This window comes from Eupeodes corollae, chromosome 1 (assembly GCF_945859685.1).
Source record: "Eupeodes corollae chromosome 1, idEupCoro1.1, whole genome shotgun sequence".
Lineage (NCBI taxonomy): Eukaryota > Metazoa > Arthropoda > Insecta > Diptera > Syrphidae > Eupeodes > Eupeodes corollae.
Window position 1 is genome coordinate 261736650 of NC_079147.1, and position 24001 is coordinate 261760650.

The window sequence follows — 24001 nt, forward strand, 5'->3', positions numbered from 1 at the left end:
CAATTATGTATACAAAAAAATATGCGAAATGACTAGACTAGAACCTAGTCTCACACCCCCATCCGATGGTAAAAATGTTCAATGAGGCTGTAAATGTGCCGAATTATCTCATCCTTAAGGTTTTGAATTATTGCTGACTTATCAACGTACACATTTACGTTTAGAAAACCTCAAAGAAAGAACTCCAATGGTGTGAAATCACATGAACTTGTCGGTAAATTGACATCGCCACCACGAGCGATAACACGGGCATTGGCACCTTCCTGTTGAAACCCCACATAGTCCACATCCATATCTTCCAATTCGGCCCATAAAAAGATCGTAAGCATCTCACGATATCGAACACCAAAAATACAGCCGATGATACCACCAGCCCATATAAACCGCATCGAACAGTCACTCTTTGGTTCACGCATTGGTTTTTCGACAATCACTATTGGATTATCATTCGCTCAAATGCGGCAAGTCTGCTTATTGTCGAAATGATGAAAATGTGCGTTATTACTGAAAATGATTTTCTTTTGAAAATCGATTATCCACTGTTGCCATTTCCTGCCACCATTATGATCATTGAAAACGCTTGAAATGTTCAAGAAGCTTTAGTTCTTGAGTCAATTGCAACTTTTAAGCGTGTAAATGCAAGTCTTTATGCATAATCATCCTCAACGACGAGCGTGAGACGTGTAATTGTTAGACACGAAGACGAGATGAGGTTGACGCTATTCAGCAACATTTTCTGCAGTACGAGCTGTACCAACATGCACTGGTGTTTTCACAATTCCGATTTTTTCGATTGTAAAAACATTTGGACGATTAATTTGATTGAACGACCATTTTCATAATAAGCGTGAATAATTTTATCGCTATGCTCCATTGTTTACTTTTCCAGCTTAAAATCGAATAAGTCTAAAATTGAGAAATGTAAAATGAAATGCAGAGAAAAACTGAACGTTAAGGTGTGGTTCACATTCAACATCGGCCCTTAAAATTTAGTCAAATTATGTATATTTTTGCAATATATTCCAAAAACTTGATGTTGTAGGACAGATTCTTTACAAAAAAACTTTTAAGACCTTAAGTTTTTTCCTTTTTAAAATCGGTTTAGCACAAATAGTTAACTGTTTCTTTAAGAGCTACGTGAAATAGGTTAAATCTAAGAACTTGTGAAGATTTTTCGAAAACTTTTTGAAATACTATAAATGTTTCAACAGAATATTGATGGAATCGTAAAACCATCACGGATTTTGTTTTAAACAAAATTAATTAAATTAATTTAGATAACCTTAAAAAGACTTATACAATAATTATGTACGTGTTTTATCGAATTTAAAAGTAAGTTAATAACTCAAAAACCTGAAAGGGCGTAGTAATTTTAGACTAGTGTTTTGGCAAAGCAAATATTTTCTCAAAAATTGTTATTAATAAATATTCAAAACAATTAAATTCAAGGATATATTCGAAGGCTTAATTTAAGTAACTGCAAGGAAAAAATAGAACTGAGTATTGCCATATTTAAAAAAGCAACAACAGTTTTTTTTAAATAAAAAGACACTGGGATTCGACCCACACTGATAACTTCCCATCCCGTTGTCGATATGTCTAGCTTAAAAATTCGTAGGTTTTCGTGTTTTGTTAAAAAAGTTGTCAATTGAATTATTCTACAAAATTTCAATATTACCAACATTACTTTGCATATAATGAAAAAGTTTGATTTCGAAATCTATTTTTGTTAACGTAATTTTTAGTCGAAAACCAATTTTTACCAATTTTAGTAGCATTTCTTGAAAGATTTTTTTTTCTTGAAGGAAAATTGGATGAATGAACATAATTTGAAGTTAATGTTTTCTATTATTCACGAGAATCGAACATCACTTTTTACAAATTTTGCGTCCTATTTTTATTAGATTTAATTTGTTTATGAAAAAACGAACTGTTGGGTTTAAAAAAATTTACTGAATGTCAAAAATAATATTTTCTGTGAGATAAAATAAGTTTAAAACCAATATTTTTAATTTGAAAAGATATTTGAGGCAAAAGTAAATTTTTACCAAGTTTTATAAACGTTTGTTTAGGTTTTTATTTTCTTGTAAGAAAACTTTGAATTCGATTTTTCTAAAAATGTTTCCAAATGTTGTCAAAAATATTTCCTATAAGATACAATTATTTAGAAGCCATAACCTCAAATTTTTGAAAAGGTATTTGACTCGAAAACCAATTTTTACCAACTTCTTTGATTTTGTTTAGTTGTTTATTTTTTATAAAAAAAAACTGTCAATTCGATTTTTCTCAACATTTTTCCAAATCTCAAAAACATTATTTTTCGATAAACAAAATTGTTCTGAAGATAAAATCATTTTTTGTTCGTAAATTTTCGAGGTGATAATTTTTTTTTCAGTTTTTTGACTTTTATAAAAAACCTTAAATTGGATTTTTTTCCAAAAAAAATATTTGTTTGGTATAACGGTACAATATATAATAGAAACAATTCAATTCAAGTTGATAGCGTTATTGGTTCGTTAGATATTTAAGGTTAACCAAAATTTTCACGTTTTTTTAAATTCCTATGATAAGAAAACCAACCACTCATTTTTTTTGAGAGTCCTTTCTGCATCTTTCTACATTATTATCTGTATAACAAAATTTATTTAAAGTCGAATCTGTTTTGGTTCTTGAACTATGGACGTCAGAAAAAACGACGTCGCGAACGTACGGAAGTACACAAACACGCATAGACATCTCTCTAAAAATCTTTTATTTCGACTCTAGGAACTGTGAAACGTCGAAAAATGTCAACAACAAAAAAAACAAAGAATTTTCTTTAAGAAAATAAATAATAAAAAATAAACTTTAAAAACCTTTTCAAAGCGAAATTATAATTGTTTTCAAAAATACTAGCTCTTCCAAAAGAAATTAACTCAATATTATTCCTGTGAATTTCAAAAACTTAACTTTTTAAGGTGTAGTCCCCATGTCGTCATGTTTAGTGCGTAGGACTGAAATGGAAGAGTTCTTGGGTTCAATCCTTTCCTATGTCATGTAACGTTTTTTTTAAGGGTACTGTCTCTTGCGAGGAATTGATAAATTCTCCAAGAATAATTCTTGTCATGAAAAGTGCATTCTCAAATTAGCCGTTCGAATTCGGCTCTAAACTGTAGGTCGCCTCCATCGCTTTATTTATTTATTTATTTATTTTTTCTCAGATCATTTAACTAAAAGTAGTAACCATCGAAACCGACAAGGCTGAGCTTTTTTTCATCCGAGGAGGCATCGCGTTTCCAATAAGGCAACATGCTGTCTTGAACAAATCATCCATCCAACTATACTAGGAACAGTTTTCTTTTCTGGATGGTATCAGTTTTTGGTGTAATCCTTTAAACCGTTGTAATGCTGGCAAATGATCCGCTTTTGGGCCTTATTTAAGTCGGTGCTAGAGTGGAATTTGAGGCAAACCGTAGAATTAACCACTTTTCTCTTGATGTTGTTGATTCTACCATGTGGCGTTTTTATTTTTTGGATTTATATTTTTGTAGATCAACAATATAATTGCTTACAACTTTCTTGCTTCTGTTAAGTCTCCTTGCTATTTCTAGTCCTGAGAGTCTCTAATCCTTAAAAATGTCTATTTTTGCTCTTTATGTAGCTGTCGAAAAATGTATGGCCTGATCCTAGTGATTGGCAGAGTAAAGAATCAATTCTTATTTGATCCTAAGATATTTAAGAAAACCAAATTTCCTATTTTTTCTAAGAATAAAATGTTTGAAATAAATATCTCTGTTGGATCCCGAAATACTCTGAGAAATAAAGGTATCATACTGACGGAAGATTTTATAAAAATTGTGTGCCCGGATTCCAAAGAAAACTTGAGATAAATATATAAAAAATGGGACCGATTAGAAAAATATGACAAGTTCATATTTTTAATTTTTCAAAAACTTGTGTTGAAGCTCACATATTAGATTTGGCTTACTAACTTCCCATAGGGAGTTATTGTAATAGTTTCGATTTGTCGAATTGAAAATTTTGACATTTCTCGACGTTTTAAGGTCCCTAGAGTCGAAATTAAAGACTTTTATAAAGATATCTGTGCGTGAGTATGTACGTATGTTTGTACGTTCTTGACGTTTTTTTCGTCGTCCATAGCTCAAGAACCAGTAGAGATATCGACTTCAAATAAATTTTGTTATACAGATAATGAGTTAGGAAATTGCGTGGGTTTTTTTTACAATAGCAGTTTAAAATCAAGGTGAACATTTTGGTTAACCCTAAATATCTTACAAACCAAAAACGCTAGAGACTTGAATTGAATTTTATATAATATATTGTAAAGTGATGTATATTTTTTGAACAATTTTCAAATACAAAATGATTTTATCTCCAAACCTATTTTGTGCAACGAAAAATAACTTTTTTAACATCTGGTAAAATTTTGAGCAAAATTTAATTGACAGTTTTTTTGTATAAAAAATAAAAACAACATTTCTCAAAGTTGGTAAAAATTGAATTTCGACTTATTTATCTTTTCAAAACTTTGAGATATTGGCTTCAAATTACTTTATCTTTCAAAAAATATTGTTAAAAAAATTCAGTAAAATTTTGAGAAAAATCTATTTGACAGTTTTTTTTACAAAGATTAAAAACTAAAAAAAAAAACAATACTAAAACTTGGTAAAAACTTACTTTCGACTCAAATAGCTTTTCAAAAAATTAAAAACATTGTCTTCAAACTTTTTTTATATCACATAAAATATTGTTTTCGATATTCAGTAGTTTTTTTGTTTATAAAAATCCAATAGTCCGTTTTTTTCATAAAAAAATAAAACTAAACAAATTTGGTCAAAATTGATGTTTGGTTCTTATATCTCTCAAATTTGTAAAAATTTAACAAGTGCTACTAAAATTGGTAAACATTTGTTTTGCATTAAAAATTTGTTTAACAAAACTGGATTTTCAAACTAAACTATTTCTTTATATGAAAAATATTGTTGGTTATTTAAAAATGTTTAAGGGTAATCCAATCGACTACTTTTTTAACCCAAAACGAAAACTTATAAACTTTTAAGAAAGACAAATCGACAGACGGGATGGGAAGTTATCAGTGTGGGTCGCATATCAACCTCTTTTTTTTAATTCAAACATTTATCATGTGGAGTTCAATCAAGTGTTTCAGAGTGTTTAATACATATTTCAAAGGTAACATTTATATATGAGAAAAACTTTTAAGCATGCGTCAGCCAAAAAAATAAAATCAACTGCCATATGTTTTCGTTACAGTTAGTTCTTAAATTGTTATACAAAAAGAGACCAAAAAGTGTGTTAATTGAAATTGTTTTCAGATTCGATTATTTTATTGTTTTTTATTTTGTTTGACTTTTGATTATTCATGCAAAAATCAGTTTAATTTTTGGTTTTTGATTTCAAAGGCTTGATTGAAGCTTTTGTAGAAATATAAAATTAATTGAAATGTGATTAATTTACATATTTTCATTGGATTTTGAAGATTTTTTATATCTACATACCACGTATTAACCTTAAATATCAGAACAAAATTCTATTAAATTTAATTCTACTAGTAAACTCGTTGTTATGATGATAAATAGAAATAATATAAGAATATTATTTAAGCTTGACTAAAAATTAATTTTCAAACCAATTAAAGTCTCTAAAATGCTTATTTAAGTATCACGAAAAAAAAACTTTATTTATTCAACAGAATAAGATTTCTTTAAACAAGTGTCTTTTATATTTCTTCCAATTTCAGGCCCATTGTAATTGTTAACGATGTCATACAAAACCAACACCAGCAACAACAACAACCGAACCACTACCACCAGTATAATGAGAACTCAAACAAACAAAAGAAACCCCCATCTATAGCTGAGATAACAGCTAATTTCATTAAAGCTGAAGCAATAAATGCCACAAAAAATAACGATGATAACAATCCGAAGTCTATTTCCACTGTCTCTCCCGATTCTACCCTCACATTGCCTAACGAAATTGATACCACTACCACCAGCAGCAGCACCGGCAGCGCTGTTAAAGCCGCTTCTACTATCAGCCAAAACAAGAGAAATGAAAATCAAACAACTGAAGCACCACCCCCTGCTGCTGCTGCTCCTGCTGCTGCTATTGACTCTGTCATCAAAGAAACAACGAAAAACACTGACAGTGAAAATGCAGGTGATAAGATAAACGATATTGATTCGTTGACAGCAACAAAAACAGCAACAACCACACCACCAGTTTCAGAAGATACAACAACAAGTGTTCCAGCACAAGCGAAAGAATGCGAAACTAGCAAAAGCGATACAAACGAAGGCAACGACAGCACTGACACAAATGTCATTGAAACAAACGCCAACACTCTTATCGCACAAAAAACCCAAATCCACCCACAACAGGTAGACACAACTAATTGCTCTGATAACGGAATTAGTACTCGTGATAGTTCCGTAAGCAAAGGTGTATCCGAAGCATCTCCGTCGTTATCGCCGCCGCCGCCGGAAGAAAATAAAACCGATATGAATGATAATTATGACAGCCAACTGATAGTGGCTCGAACCATTACAAAAACCGTTAGAACCTTTAGAACTGTCAAATCAAGTAAAACAGTGGAGAGTTATGAGGAGATCGATGGCTATGATTCAGATACTCCCGAAATAAGCGTTGTTAATAAGAGTGAAAGAAGTGAGCAATCTTCTAGCACTAGCAGCAGCAGATGTGTAAAGATGTTCGAAGAAGCTAATTTTCCAGATGATTTCAGCCATAGTTCAATCATGGAACCATTAAGTACAGTTGCTTCGATGGAGGAGACTTTCAAGAGTGATAAGGTATCCAGTACACAAACCATTGAACGAAGAGATGACAAGGAACATGTTCATCAATCGGTTGAGTGTCACTCCGAACAAGCTGCTGTCAAGGCTTCGATAAAGGAATCTTCAACGTCAAACAGTCCAAATAAAGACGGAATAACTGTTAGAGTTTCAACTGAGACAAGGCTTATGGAAGTTGGTAAGGGTGGTGGTGAAGGTGAAGATGATGAAGGTAGTTCCGATGATAGGCAAAGTATTTTAACTGGTATTTTGAGTTTATCAGAAAGTGGAAGTCAAACGAAAGAAACTTCCAATAAAATTGAAGTTATCGAATGTAAACATGAGAAACAAGAAGGTTTTCGTGAAATTGATTTGGTCCAGGATTTGAAAAAAGAAGGAGTTAGTTCTGAGAATAAGAATACGTTAAAAGCTGCTGATGAAAGTAATGAGAAATTCGACAAAAAAGTTACAGAAGAGAAACAAGAAAAAGCTGAAGTTCCTGAAGAGAAAGTTGAAGCAATTCTTCAACCAGCAAAAGAAGATTTGATGGTTGAAAATATTCAAAAGAAAACTGAAACAGCTGAAGCTAAAACTGAAGATGAGAAATTGATCGAAACTCTCAAGGAAATTGAGAACGAAGTTGTGTTTGAAAAATGTAAGCTCAATGAAAAATCATCTAAGACTCTTGAGACAAGAGAAGTGGAATTGATTTCAAAGGTTTCTGAATCTGTTGGATCGACAGAAGCAGGAGTACCAGAAGAAGATAACACAGTAACTTTCGAAAAATGTAAGTTGAAAGCTCAAATACCGAATGTGTCTTTGGAAACAGCTACTGAAAGCTTACCAGAGACTCTTAAAGCAGAACAAAAAGCTAACAAAATAACTAATAACGATGATGACGTTATGCAAGTTACTGAAATACAAAAATCTGAAAAGCCAAAAGAAGTTGAAAAACTAATTTCAGAAAATCAGTTATTGAAAGAAAATCATTCTTCATCTGAGTCATCTGTTGAAGATGCTCCAGAATCGAATGAAGTGAAACCAATAGAAACTGAAAATGTTTTCATTGAAGAAATTCAAACAAAAACTGAATCATCAACAAGTGAAGTTAAAGACTTTGAAGAGATCTTCAATAATCCTGATCCAGCTCCATTGTATGTTCTACGAAAGAATATTATTCACTGCGATCCACCAAAAGAAGATGATAAAACAAATAAAACAGTTTCAATGTTGACTGATACTGGAGAAGATGTTTCGAAAAATAATGATTCAGCTGAGAAATCTTCGAAGAAAAGTGAACCAATACAAATCGCATCTTCAGAAGGTAAACAAAAACAAGAAAATTCTAAAGTGGAGGATTCTAAATGCGATGAGACTTTTGAAAACGTTGCAAAGAAGATCGAAGAAGACTTGTCTTCAAAGAGAAGTAATAATCTGAAATCTAGTTCTGAAACCAACGAACTAGAGCCTATTTCAAAACCTGCAGTTCCAAAAGAGTCTTTAATTTCCAAAGAACTCCCCGAGGATAAAAAACAAATGTCTGTAAATGATATTCAAGTTGAGAATATATCTGAAGTTGAAGTTTCGTCTAAAATTGAACTTAAGAAAGAATTGCCTATTGCCAGTTCTACACCTATTAAAAATACATCAGAACCAAAAATGACCAAAAAGGATCAATCCAAGTTTGGTTCTAAACAAATTGATGAGATTGTTATAGATCAAGAACTTACAGCACCAAAAACTCAACCTGAAGTAAAACCTAGAAAATCGACTTCAACTCCTATCAAAGATCGGGATCAAGTTGAAACCTCAAAACCTGAAACTAAAAAAATCGACTCCGTTGCACCTAAGGACCAAAAGAAAACCAAAACTGAAACCGAGTCAAAGACTTCACATAAAATTGAAGCAAAACCTCGTGAGTGTACTGCTAAAATAATTGATGTCATGAAGAAGACTCCAATCAAGACTTCATCACCACCAACTCCAACTTCAACTTCTACTCCAACTGAAGTGCGTACTGAACCAAATGGATTAGAATGTAAGACAACAATGCCCACAGCTTCGACTTCAGTTGCAGTTGCAGCTGCATCTACATCTGTCAACACCGTCAATTCCGCCTCCGCCGGTACCGCTGCTGCTACTATGTCAATGACAACTCCATCAACTAAACCAAAACCAATGGAACGTATAATCTTAGGTGTTGAACACAATCCTGACGGACATGCAAAATCTTCGAACGAATTTCAATCAAAAGTGAAAACCACTACAAAGAATACGACTGCGATGACGACTACTAGTGAAAGTCAAGCTGGTCCAGAGGCGTCAAAGTCATCAACGTCAACAGGACCATCATCAGCATTATCATTGGAATCAACATTAACACCGAAAAGAACAACAACAACTTCACCAGCATCATTAGTAAATTCAACATCATCATCATCTCTGTCATCATCATCATCGTCAACAACTTCTGGATGTCCAGGTGATGTCAACGAAGAGAAAGGTTTATTAACCCACTACGAGGACAATCAAGGTGAGTGATTTATTACAATAAAAAGTTTTTAAAAAACAATGTAAAAAAATTATTGTGAAAATGTTTATTCAAATGTTGTTAAAACAGAAGAAGAAAAGTAGAAATGGAAATGCGGGTCAGTGTTTATGAAGAGGTTGATGTTGTTGTCCCCCCTTCCTAAATAGACGTTGATTTGAATCCGACAGTGAATTTGCTGGAGCAGAACTTTTGTCTTGTTACTCTCCTTTGACTTAGTCAATTATTGTATTATAACAGCTTTTCCCACATTTTTAAACGGATATAAAATAGTGTTTAGGTTGTTTAGGTTTATCTTAATTTGATTTTTCTTTTCTGGGTATGACGAAAAAGTTGCTGACCAAATGTTACATGATATTTCATAAATTAGAAACTTATTTTTGTAGTTGGGGCAGAATACAAGTAAGAGTCAAATGAAAACCGCTTATGTGACTTTTGATGTTAAAATATTATTTTGGGGGGCCAGTCTTAACAAGACTCTGCTTAGAACATAAAAAAACTGTTATATCAAATATCATCGTTTACAGAAAGTGAATTTAGATGGTTAGAAGCAATGGTAATAGTTTTCATAATTTTTAAATTGTTTCAACTTCAGAGAAAACAAGGTTTTGGAAGAAAAGAATGAATCCATATTCTGTTTTTTGTTCATATATAAGTTTAAGGATGCATTGAGAGTTGCCGATTAAGGTTTTATAGATCAAGGGCACCCAAAAAGATGTTGATTTTAATAAAACTGATTTTCTAAATAAATAGTTTTCGAATCATATGAACAAACAAATTTCTTATTTTGTTTATTTTTATATTGAAAAAATTAACGTTTTTCCGAGTTTTTTTTATAATTTTTTTGTATACAATGGTAATCATCATCATTTGGCTAAGAGAATATTCAACAAACATGGTTAACAAGAGTGAAACAAAAAATAATTAAAAATACGCTCCATTTTCGTTTGGTTTGCAGAATTTACAAAATTTGTGAATTACGAAATTTGCTCTCGAATCTGAATTGAAATTGGAAACAAAAAATAGACTCTTGAACCTAAAACAATTGTTTAATCTAGTTTCCCTTTTGAGCTATTTTTTATTGATTTTAAGAAGTTGTTTATTATGACAAAAGTTTTCTAAATTTAAATTTGCATGGGGATGGAGAATTAAGTTGCTCTTGTTGGATAACCTTGGGAAATTAATTAAATGATACTTTTTAGTAATTTTTTATTTTATTCTAGTTTAAGATTCCTTAAACGAAGCTTTGTGTTGCAGGTTTTTTAAATAGCAATATTTTATTTCTCACGTTTTTATTATATTTTGAGAAGGTAGAAAATATAAGCTGCTTTTTGATTTTAAAATTTCGAAAAATGGCATACAAGAAAAGGCTTGTAACTTGCCGTTCGTGTTCATCCGTCGAAATTAATTTCTTAAATTTTAACAAATTATTAATATAATAATTCTGTGTAAGATAAAAAAGCTTGATTTAATATATTTCTTTTGTTCTCATAAATTTGAGTCGAAAATCTTTCTTATCAGTTTTTGTTGGTTTTGTAAAAAGAAACGTTTCAATTTTATCTTCCTAAAAAATGATCTTAGTTGAAAACTGTTTTTTATCAATTTTTTTAAAAAAAATTTATTTTAATAAAAAAAATTCGAATGGGTTTTCTCAGAAAATTATTTTACGTTAAAAAATAAATTTTGTACAGAAGGAAAGAATTTTAAAGTCAATACCTTGATCTATTCTCGAAATTTTCAAATCGAACATCAGTTTAAAAAAATGCGTGCTTAGTTTTTCCTGCATGTTCGTATTTTTAATAAAGAAAACTGAATGTTTTTATTTTGATAAATGTTTAAAACAAATTTTTTTTTAGAAGATAAAATTAGTTTGAAGGTAATATCTTTAATGTTTGCAATATATTTGACTCGAAAATCAATTTTTGACTTTTGGCACTATTTTTTAACTTCCCATGGGAAATTATTGTAATGGGTTCGATTTGTCAAATTGAAAATGTTGAGATTTCTCGACGTTTCAAGAAAAGATTTTTAGAAAGATGTCTGGGCAGGCGTGTGTAAGTACGTTCGTATGTACGTACGTTCGCGACGTTGTTTTCATCATCCATAGCTCAAGAACCAGATAATAATGCAGAAAGATTCAAAGAGAGCTCTCAAGAAAACTGCGTGGGTGTTTTTTTTTTATCATAGCAGTTTAAAAAAAGGTGAATACTTTGGTTAACCCTAAATATCTCACGAACAAATGACGCTAGAGACTTGAATTATATTTTATATTGTAACGTGATACCAAACCAGTAAACCAGTATATTTCTGGAAGAAAAAAATCCAATTGACGGTTTTTTTTTGGAAATTTTACGAAAAAAATTGGATTAAATCTCCAAAATAATTTTGTGCAATGAAGAATAACGTTTCTAACATCTGGTAAAATTATAAAAGTACGAAAATTTGTTAAAAATTGATGTTAGGTTCTTGGTATCTATCAAATTCATTTTATTCATCCAATTGGCTTCCAACTAATTTTAACATAAGAAATATTATTTTCAACATTTGGAAAAATTTTGAGAAAAATCGAATTTACAGTATTTTACAAAAAATAAAAACCTAAACAAAAAAAATAATTAAAGATGGTAAAAATTAATTTTCAACTCAAATGTCTTTGGTTTTAAACTACTTTTATCTTTTGAAAAATATTGTCGTCAACATTAAGTAAAATATTGAAAAAAATCCACTTGAAAGTTTTTTTTTACCAAAGACCTAAAAAAAAATTTGAATAAAGATGGTAAACATTTACTTTCGACTCAAATAGCTTTTCAAAAATTAAAAATATTGTCTTCAAACTTTTTTTATTTTACAAAAAAAGTTGTTTTTTGATATCCAGTAGTTTTTTTTCATAAAGAAATAAAATCTACAAGAATATAGTACTAACATTTGTTAAAAATTGATGTTAGGTTCTTGGTATTTCTCAAACTCATTTTATTCATCCAACTGGCATACATTTAAAAAATGCGACTAAAATTGATACAAATTTAATTTCCACTAAAAATTTATTTAACAAAACTAAATTTTCAAACATAACTTTTTCTTTTTATGAAAAATATTGTTGGTAATTTTAAAATTTTTAAGAATAATAAAACTGACAACTTTTTTAACCCAACACAAAAACAAATTGACAGACGGGATGGGAAGTTATCGTTGTGGGTCGCATCCCAGCCTCTTTTTTTTTACTAAGATTCGAGATACTTCGAACTTCGAAAAATATCAAAATCTTTCCATTTTTTTACTTAGTGTGTTTAGTTTTCATATCCAAATTTTGAAAAATCTTTAAAAATTCCCTACTTACTTTCGTTAAAGAAAATTGAGTACAGTTTTCGATAGAAATAAAAGGTACATGTTTTCTTTCTACTTTCAAAATATCAAATATCTAAAAAGAAATATAATTTGTATACATATTTGAAATGTTAAATATTGTCAATGAAAATAGGAAAATTAGCAAATAAAAAATTATCAAATTAAAAAAATTACTCGCCCACAAGAATGATTAATAGTTGTAAGTCGCTAGGCCCTAGAACTGCTGTTCTACTTAATTTATGTATATATATATTTTATATTTTCCCAATAAATATAAATGTCATTTTTAATCCATACTTCGAATTCAATTTTCCTTACATAAACCCTACTAACAAAAAGTAAAGAAACCGAAAATTCGAATTAAGAGATATCCAAAAAATTCCACAAAATGTAATTGTTTAAAAACCTTTAAGCAAATTATAATGAAATTTAGTAGAACTTTTTTTTTAAATACATTTATTTAATTTAAATTTTCCAGGCTTAAAAAACTCTATTAAAAAAACTGTTTCCAAATAATGAATTTTCAAAACCTGTCACTCATAATTTTTCTATAGATAAAAAAATATATTCAAGTTTTCTTGAGGCATCCTTAATTTAAAAAAAATGTATAAACACTCAATACCGAAAATATCATACATCTTTGAAGCAAAAAGTTCTAAAGAACTGTTATGCAAGGTTTTGGACCATGAAGTTGTTATAGCCTTTATATCTTTATTACAAATTGATACATACATATGTATTTGTGTCGAAAACTTTTTTAAAAAGTTTGTTTTGAATTTTCTATTTAGCTAGTTTAGTTTAGCCAATAGATAGTTTTTTAAAAGGTTTATTTTACAATAAATTTTCCTTGAATAATAAAATGAAAACTAAGACAAAAATCTTTAACGCAATCAATATTGAGAAGATAAATTATCATCAGCATATTTTATAAGACAAACTTTATCCTCAAGCTGACAAAAAGTTCTTTTTGGAACATTAATTTTCACTTCTCGAAACTAAATTCCCTTTAATTTCACTAAAAGCAACGAAATCATTAAAAATGCATCGTCATCAACATCAACAATGGCTGCCAAAGTGCATTATTTAGTAGTAACAGTAGCAGTAGCAGTATATATTATATAGCACTTACCTGAGCCTGAGGGTTATTAATTTCTATGCCGTTCATTGTTATACGATTCCATTAAGAAAGGGATGCCCAGTCCATGTCCATTATTTGCTTTAAGGAATTTTTAAAGGGGGGGTTTGAGAGCAAAACAACTTTATTCGCAGATAGAAAACTAGAAATCTCATGCGCAACATTGTAAAACAAACATGCAATCGCACTTTGAATTCATTAAAAAATTGGTCAGTCCTTACGTCCTCTGTAAAATTCATGACAACCACGACGACGGACGGACACAACGCATTTCGATAGATAAATATTTTTAGCACAAACCTACGATAACTTTGATGACAACGCAAGCTACCGATCGATCGATGGCCGACTACGACTTCGACGAAAACACCACTGACGACCGACACTCAGCCTTCAGATAGGCGGAAAGACGCGTTAATTCAAATTCACCGGCCATAATTATCCATCAGAGAAGTCCCACTGACCCATTATTTATGTATCCCTTGACCGAGTGCGTTTTGCATAACACAACTTGGCCATTAGGAATTCATGCAGCATCATCGCATTGCATCGCATCGCAGCTAGGGAAGTAACGCGGAACGCGGATTGCAACCAGCCAGCACATCAAAGCCGCGATAGAACCTACATCAGATTGATTGGTCGACTACGCTCCCTGTCCCTGATCATCCTTGAAGTTCGTGCACATATTGCCTTGTCTCGCCTCGCAGCGTGGACTATCAATCGAACTTCCATTGAACCCGCTCCTATTTGGTTGCGAAATTTTCCAATCCGTCAATCAGGAGAAAATCATTTGCATGCGAGTTTGGTACACAATGATGAGGTGTGGCCCTTGATGGGCTCTAGACCTGGATGCGTGGTTCGGGCTCTGAATCTGGCTCTAGATGGTTTGTAGTTATTCGTTGGCAATGAGGCTTTGTTTCGATTTATCAAATAGAAATATAGGAATTCCAATTCAGTATACACTCAGGCACACATTATAGTCATTTAACTCAGCCAATAATCAAACTCTAGGAGGCACGATATTATTGTGATAAATGTTTGTGTAGTGATTTAATGGAATAATTATATTAATATTCATCAGGAGTACAACATCCTCTCTCAGCCATCAGCCGAAATAATGCTGAATAAGGTGGCTCCTTGGGCATTGGTTATGTCCTTCACATCTCATTCGATATGAATGACCTAAAATTTGCATTCAATGTGTGGTGCGACCGATTAATATTTGATTGATGTTCCTTGAATATATGATTAATTCAAGGAACAGTAATGCACAGTTGCACAATTGCACAAAGCGCACACATCATCATACCGATTGTAGGAGTAGATTTTTGCTGACATATCGAGTGAGAGGTGGCAAAATAATTTAATTGTATGCTAAACGGGAAACACTTATAAATGTTTTAGTTTTTGACATAAAGTGCTTTGAATTTGAGGAGAGACAAACACAATTAAACTACTCTAACTGTTAATATTTTGTCAATGACTAATGATTCAGAAGTGAATGCAAATTTGTTCGATTAGTGTTTGGAAGGTTATCCAGGAATTTATTTGTGTGACAATTCTGTGAAGGACGATAGAGGAATTCGATTGAACTAAGCACTAAATTTTAACAGGACAGGTATTTTAAGGCATCTAATTGTGGACATATTTGATTTATCAGGTAAAATAGATATGCTAATTGCATTCAGGGTGTTTGTCGACTTCTTGGACATGACCTTTGTACAAAATTGAGATGGAAGTTTATGGTATGTTTATCTCTGCAATTTTTGGTCAATTCTTTCAGTGAAGATAAAAGTTATTTTTCTTTAAATTTCCATGAACAAAATTGTTAGAAATTTAAATGTTTCTTTAAATTTACTTTGCACAAGAGCTGAATTCTTTGCACGATTTTTTTAAAAAAATAGGCACATTTTATTGTTTTTCTCTAATGTTTTCTTAAAAAATTTAATTTTAATGTATTAAGGTACAATTAAATACTTATTTACTTAGGGTGGTGCTACAGTCCTGTGTGAACTAGGGCCTTAACCAACAAACTTCCCCATCTATTTAGCTCGGTTCCTAGCTAGATGTCTCCAGGTGCTCACTTTGAGTTGGCCACCTGAACCGCAATCTACCGCTATTGCACTGTTCTGTAGGTGTGGATTCGAAGACTTTCCGGCCAGAGTAATCGTTTCCAGAGCAATCGTTTCCATGCACTCTATACGTTGCCCAGACAACTTAGTCGTTGGACTTTTACCCTTCTGGTTAAGTCTACGTCGCTGTACAGCCCGTGCAGTACAGCTCGTCGTTCCATCTTCTCCTCCACTCCCCTTCTAGAAACACGGGACCTTCGATCACACGACGAACTTTTCTCTCGAAACGACCCAAGGTGCTTTTATCTGCTTTCGTCATAGTCCATGCTGTACCGTATAGCAGGAAGGGGATGATGAGGGTCTTATATAGCGAAAATTTGGCCACTCGATATAGGGCTTTGCTTCTCAATTGCTTTCTTAGCCCAAAGAACCAACGATTAGGCAGAGTTATTCTTCGTTTGATCTCAGCACTGGTGTTGTTTTCTGCGTTCCTTGATTACCTTAAAGTTACGTCTGTATGGTAACGTTTTGACCAAGACGTCGGTATTGTAGGTCCTTTCTTGATGACAGCATGCCCTCATTAACCGTTAAACCCATTAACCGTTAAACCCATTTGCCGCCTCTTACTGAATACTCACAAAAGCCCCATTGACATCACGCTGAGTTCTTCCGATTATGTCAATGTCATCAGCATATGTTAGTATTTGGACAGACTTTTGAAAGATAGTGCCTCTAGTGTTGACGTGTGAGCTCTTCACTATTCTTTCAAGCACGATGTTAAAAAAATCACATGACAGCGCATCACCTTGTCTAAAACCTTTTTTGACATCTAAAGGTTCTGTTAAGTTGTTTCCAACCTTTATGGAGTAGCTGTAATTCTCCATAGTCATCCTGCACAAACAGATGAGTTTGGCAGGAATACCAAAACTAGACATGGTTCTTTACAGCTCGTCCCTGTAGATGCTATCATATGCGGTCTTGAAAGCGATGAAAAGATGGTGGATATCGATTTGATGTTCTTGGGTCTTTTCTATTATTTGACGTTCCTAATGTGCATATTTGATTGAATTTCCGGTTCTAAACTACACTGATACGAACTTATCATGTTGTTGACGATGAGGTTTAGACATTCATATATTACGGCAGAGAAGACTTTGTAAGCGATGTTAAAGAGACCGATTCCCAGGCATGCTTTCTTCAAACTATATTTTACAGATAAGTTGGTATATGGTTTGAAAAGCGCGTCATTCAAACCATCTTCTCCGAAGGCTTTGTCAGACTTCAGCTTAGATATGATAATCTTTACTTTGTCTTAGCCAGGAAGACGTAATTGTTGGCTTTCGTTGTCAATATTAAATGGATCATAATGCTTTACAAAGAAATTCGGTTTGTGGTCAAGGTTAAAGAGTTTGTTGAAGTGGTCCTTCCATATCCTCAGCATTGGTTAGGTTGGAGTGGCTGTCCAGATGACATTGACGCACGTAGACCTTACGGGTCCATTGTGATACCACTAATGAGGTTACTCATGGGAGAGTAATGAATTTAAACAAACCATTTTGTACTTTTAATAAAGTTAGAGAGACGTTTTGTGTGAATCGCTGCCAGTTCACTGGTGTTATCGAAGAAGGGATTACCGAGGAAGTTATTCCTTCTAATGGAGAATGCTATACATGTACATAGAAGGTGTTGGACCGTCTCCTCTTCCTCCTCGTCCATGCAGCTTCTACAGAAGTCATTTGTGTAGACCCCTAGCCTCAGAGCATGTCTTCCTATGAGGCAGTGTCCCGTTATTACTCCAATTGAAGAGCTTATACTTTGTCTGCTCAGTGATATCAATCCTTTTGACCGTTTTAAGTCAATACTTGGCCATATTTGCTTGGTTGCTAGGCAGATGGTACTTTGTGACCATCTAGCATTTGTTGTTTCTAGAGCATATTGCTTGAGAAGATATATGCATGTAGCAAGTCCTCAGCATTGACTGCAGTTCTATTATAATGTTTCCATTTTCGTCTTTGCAGCCTTCGGTTCGAGGTTTATGAACTTGTGAATTTCGTTTCACCTGCTGATAAAAGTTTCGAACGTCATTTATGATTTTTTAGCCCTCAACATATTCGATCGCACACTTCTCATGCTTGATTTTTCCTACTGAGAAGTAGGTGTTCCGAGGAGAGATCGTCTTCTGCTCATTCAGCTCGTGAGCAGCTCTCGTCCTTCTTGCAGATCCGCTTTATGTGATTATTGTTGTATATTATTGGTGGCTGTTTGAAACCCAACACGGATTTTCTGATTGCATTTTGGAAATGTTGAAACTGGTTCTCAATACATTGTGATGATGGTAGAAAGCTTTGAAAGAGGTTCCTAGTGAGTCGGTTGAAAAATGAATAAGTATTTATTTGAGTTTGTAGCCGTTCGACGCTATATCTTTTCACAGCATCTCCCTATTTTGCCTTAAGTTTGGTAACCTCAAGTGCTACCTTAGATACAACATGGTGGTGGACAGAGTCGGTGTTAGCCCCTTGGAGAATTCGGTTATCCATGATACTGGAAGTTTGTCTCTCGTCTATTACAATATATTCAATCTGGTTGAGTGTAGATTGGTCTAGACAACTCCATGTTCTTTGTGGATGTTGAGATGTGGGAGAATTTTTAAAGGAATTTAATTTTCTACAATTAAGACCGAGATATTATAAAAAAAGCATCATAATGTGTAAGGTTATATTATCTCTTAACAAATACTAAACAACTTCTAAAAAACAAAATATCAAGGTCTTTTTAAATGGCAAATTTATTTATAAATTAAGAAAAATTATTCAAAAATAAAAAATACTAGGTTCAGTCATTTTTCGTTTTTCCGTGAGCGAACGAAATTCAGAACAACGTAACATGCTTCCCTATTAATGCGTAAATATTTCAAGCATTTTATTTATTTTCGTCCTGGAAAATTTGGCAGTAGAAGTAACTTTGATACTTCATGGCGATGTTGTGTAATAAAATACTGCCTAGTCCATTGATGGATAAGCCAACTCAATGCATGCAGGGAAATTCGATATTTGTTTTTATAATCATGAAAATTTGAAAAAAGAAGTGAGTGTACCTATTAAGTACATAGATGTTTATGGAATCACCTGACTTGTGGCAATTTGCATATTGACCAACTCATTGTTCCGAATACTTCATGAGGAATCTCATTTATTAACTGGTCATATAAAATGAGTTCCAAACTGGCTTCAGATCGGGATAGTCCACCGTCAATCACATTTTTGTACTTCTGTCGATGGCTGACTTGATTCTATCGAGAAATAAGAAACTATTTCCATTTTTCCTTGATTTAGAAGCTGCTTTCGACACCGTTGATCGAAATACAATGTTTTGCAAGGAATTTCGCTAATGTGATGCAACTTTTAAACAAGACTACCAAGGCAGAAGTGTGGAATGGCCAATGTTTATCAGTGTGGTTCCAAGAGAAATCGGAATGAAGACAGTGCAGTGCACTCAGACCAAGTTTTTTTGCACTCTTCATTGGAGACATAGTCGAAGAATGATTTTTAAGAATGGCGGAGGAAGATCGTGAGCAAGTAAGCGATGACACTTAATAGTGAAAGAATAGAGTTGGCGATATAATACAAATAACTAATAACACTGACAAACTTGTTAATGCGAAAATATCTATAAAGGTAGGATAGAATAGTAAGAAAATTACACATACCAGTACATTAATAGTTTTTGAAGCTGTATCAGAATCGGCTATGTTTTATGCCGAGCAAGTATGGGGAGGTCGGAAATATGAACAAGTGGAAAAACTGCTCGTCGATTACATTCTCAAAACTCTCGATATGCCAAGTTATCAACAAAAATAGTTCTCATATCCAATCCCGAAGTAAATGGTTAAGAGTCTGGATAGAACTAGCCGAGTAGGTGGATGTCGACCTGAACCTTGTCTTATAGAAACCAACTTTATATCACTTAATAGGTCGTTTGGATGAAGTCTTAAAAGTACAATATACGAAGCAAGCCAAAAATTCACTGTATCGTATGGTTTTCAGTAGACTAAATTACTATCTCCGAGAAAGAAACAACTTCCACGACAAATATACTATCATGCAAGTATCGTGCATTTTCCGGTTGAAAGCAGAACTTCATAATCTGAACTACATTCCTCACCGTGAGGACGTACAGAGTTTATGAAACCTGTGCAGGAGAAATAACTTTCTTAGAAATATCTCGTTAAACTTCTTTTTTCAGAAGCTTAGTCAGGTAAGGCGAGGCCAATAACTTATTTTCCCTGAGAAGCACATTTTTGATTGTTTGTTTTTGTGATAAATGTAATATTTGCACCAAGCTTCCTGAAAGGATTATTATTTTACAATACTTTTTAGTTTAACGTTTATTAACTGCAGGAATGTCGATCATGTTATTAGCTATTGTTGCCATTGAAAAGCATTAAAAACTATGTTTTTCAACACACTTAACTTATATTTTTGTACAGAACAATCATATTTAAGCTTTAACTAATTTGAGAAGTAAATCATTTTCTTTTCTGTAAGACCCTGAAATATTATTGTATTGTTGCCTTGAAAAACAGAATTTATAATTACATTTTTAGTTTCTCCCGTTTTTCCACTAGTTTTATAATTTTGTGTATGCTTTTCAATATATTTTTCTTGTCACTTTAATTAATGGCTTTTATCTTCACATCAAGAGTTAAATTAAAATTAATATTAATATTTAGCAAAAAATAAAAAAAAAAAAAAATGATAAATTTAATCAGTTGATTTGAAGAGCCCTACTAGGTATAAACCACAACCACCTGTCAAATTTCCAACTTCTAATAAATCATGTCTTGCAACAAAATGACAAGCACAACATTTAAACACAGAACAACAACAACAAAAAAAAAACCAAAGAGCATCCTCTTAAATCCGTCTGTCACAACAAAAACAATACAAAAATAAAGAAAAAATACAAAGCACTTGAATTGCATTGAAAGTACCTCATTGGCATTGCTCTTGTCTTAAATTATTATTGTCGAATCTTCTAATCCAGTGCTGTCGTTTTTATATTGAAATTTAGTAGTTATTTATAGAAAAAGAACATTCCGAGGATAAGGATTCTTAAGGTTTTTCAATTGGCATAAGTAGATTTTGGAGCTCCGTTGCGGCTATTTTGGTTTGGTGACATCTGTCAAATCTTTTGTTTATTATTCAGTTGTTTATGATAAATAGTCATGACAAGTTACACGATTGAACGGACAATCCTTCTCAGTCGACTCTTTAACGTTTGGTGGCCAAATTTGAGACGACAATCAGCCAACACCCGTACGTTTAAGGAACGCAAGATCGGCCGAGAACAAAGTTCCTGACCATAGACAACGCCGCACAGTGGTGCGAGAGCGGAAAAAAGTCTTTTTAAGAAGTCATATTTATCCTTTTAAATTTTATGTTTAAGTACTCTTATATAACCCGAGCGTATGATTTAAAAGTATTCTTTAACATATATATTGTATGTTCTGATTTACAAGCCCTTAAAGTTGAAAAATAATTTTACTCAAATCGCGAACCGTATTTTCAACAAATTTTGAGATTGTTTTTTCCGAAGTTCCTTTAAATAAATTCTCTATCTTCTTAAATAATTTAATTGTTCTATTGTCGATTATCTAAAAAAAAAAATTTGATTATTTATAAAAGATAGCTTCTATAAGTAGTCTGAACCACAGAAAAAATCAGCTGCAGATACGTGCAGATGTGGAAGTTATGATCAAAAATATTTCACTGAATCGGATTTCAAAAAACTGCGTTTTGACGGTGGTGTTTACCAAAAAGTTTGATTTCTTCATTATTAATAGTCAGAATGAACTGGTTAAACCCATTATTTTAACAAAAAATGTCAAACTTTATTTTAAAAATAAGACAAAATTAATACATTGACCCAGGTCTGAGAATTTCGATTTTTGCGAAACCATTTATTTCTGCCCGGAAAATTTTTTCAACTTTGAACTCAATTTTCTTGGAAACAACACACGAAAAACAATATAGTTTTATAATATTTTAAATTATATGATAGAGCTTAATACAAAATAAAGAAAAGAATTAGAAATAATCCTTTATTTTTTTCATTTTTTGCTAAAAGGCAGGTAGAAATAAAAAAGGTGTTATTTTTAAAGTTTTATTGCTTTGTTTTTGTATTGCGTAATTTTGTATTACCTGGCTTATTAGAATAAAATCACTTACTTAAATCTATACATATAAAGGATTAAATTAGAAACAAAGTCAGTATTGAGTTATTGACCATTTGTGCAAGGTGTTTAAGAAAAATTTTTACTCTTTGAATAAGTGAAAGTGAAGTGAAATATAATAACAATCATACATATATAGTGAATTCAATACATTAAAATGCATTCAATCGAAATTCCTTATTCGGTGTTGTGTAGTGAACTTATTACTAATGGACCTGATGTTCAAAATCTTCTACCATATTTTGAAAGGGAATACCCCAACTAAATTTCTGAGCAAATATAAACTGTGCTGTTAGAATTAAAGAAACGTTTTATGTCTCATTTTTTGAGTCGATGGAACGCAGTTCATAGAAAAAAAAGTCATTTTGAAAAAAAATACACTCATTGGTTCGAAGGAGTTTTCGAGGTAGAACTAACCAAAAGTGTTTTGCCCGAAACGTCAACTTATATGGGAAGACACGAAAGAGTTTTGACGAATGCTGTGATCGAGCTAAAAGGTATAAGAGGGACGAAATTAGAAATATATTTCCTCAAGGAGAGTTAAACTATGCAGCAACATCAGAGAGCTTTTCCTGCTCACAATTTGATCCGGATAAGGCTCTTGCATTATTTATACAAGTATCAAGTAAATCAGTAATTTAACTGAGACGATAATTCAAATAGGCGAACGTCAGTTTACAGTCAACCACGAACTCATGTTCACAATGCTGTATGGGAAGACAGCTCAATCTGTAACATAAACTCCTGCAGCGCCGTTTGTTCGCTGACTCGGTTTCGAAGCGTTTGGTAGAGGACCTCAATTTTTGCCGAAAAATCATCTTCAGTGACGAGGCGCATTTTTGGATGAATGGCTGTGTTAATAACCAAAATTGGCATACATGGGACGACGACGACTCCATCCCACGAAAGGTTCACCAGGTAATAATGCATCCTCAAAAAGTAACCGTTTGTTGGTCATGCACTTTTTCTAAGGGGTTTCTAAAGGTGAACATAACACAGGGCATTGCTCAAATTCAAAGTCGTTGAAAATTGAACAACTCGGATCCGTGCCACCGTAAGAAGCCGAAGCGGGCATTTGAATGATATTCATATTCTACTTAATACATGCACCTTTCAAATAAAAATATAATGTTGTTAATACTTCACATACCTACCCGCCCTTATTGGAAAACACTTTAATATATTGATTTTGAATAGTACAAAACATTTTTCATTTTTGCCTTTGATTACGGGGAATTTTAGACAACTAATTGTTTTTTTATTATAGTACCCGTGGCATGATGGTTAGTACGTTGGGCTGTCCTGCTAGAGGTCTTGGGTTCGATCTCTGCCTGTGACTTCTAATGTTTTTTTCACAGGTATAGCCTCTTGCGAGTAATTGACAAATTCTCCAAGAGTAATTCTTGTCATAAAAAAGTGACTTCTCAAATTAGCCGTTCACGGATTCGGCATATAAACTGTAGGTCCCCTCCAGCCCTGCAATTACTCGCACACAGGATTGGTTGAGAGTTCTAAGTCACTAGGCCCTGGTTCTCCACGGACTGTTGCGCCACCTAATTTATCTAATTGTTTCTTATTAAATTTTCTTCAATGTCACGTTTCATATCAATACAAAAGTTGCCTTATTTTTTACGAGACCTATCTCTATAAAGAATTGTATTATTTTTAACCAAATGTTCCTAAAGTACTAAACTACATTTTCGACATCATTGGTCCACGAACTTCCTACATCCCGAGAGGAAAATGATCCAAACTAAGAGAAGAAGCATGGACAAGGTCTTACAAAAAGGATCTAAAAAGCATTACTGCTTGTTCATTGTAAATCCAAACTGATGTCCGCGCTGACAAGGAAAGCCT

The 24001-nt window shown here is 32.7% G+C and overlaps 1 protein-coding gene across 1 annotated transcript in view; it reads left to right on the top strand.

Annotated features, from left to right (window-relative positions):
* The window catches only part of LOC129940701 (mucin-2), a 387216-nt gene that overhangs the window by 61934 nt on the left and 301281 nt on the right, over positions 1-24001 (top strand). The window contains exon 3 of the mRNA XM_056049126.1: positions 5759-9345. Coding sequence (XP_055905101.1) covers positions 5759-9345 — 3587 coding nt within the window. The remainder of the gene's footprint in view (positions 1-5758; positions 9346-24001) is intronic.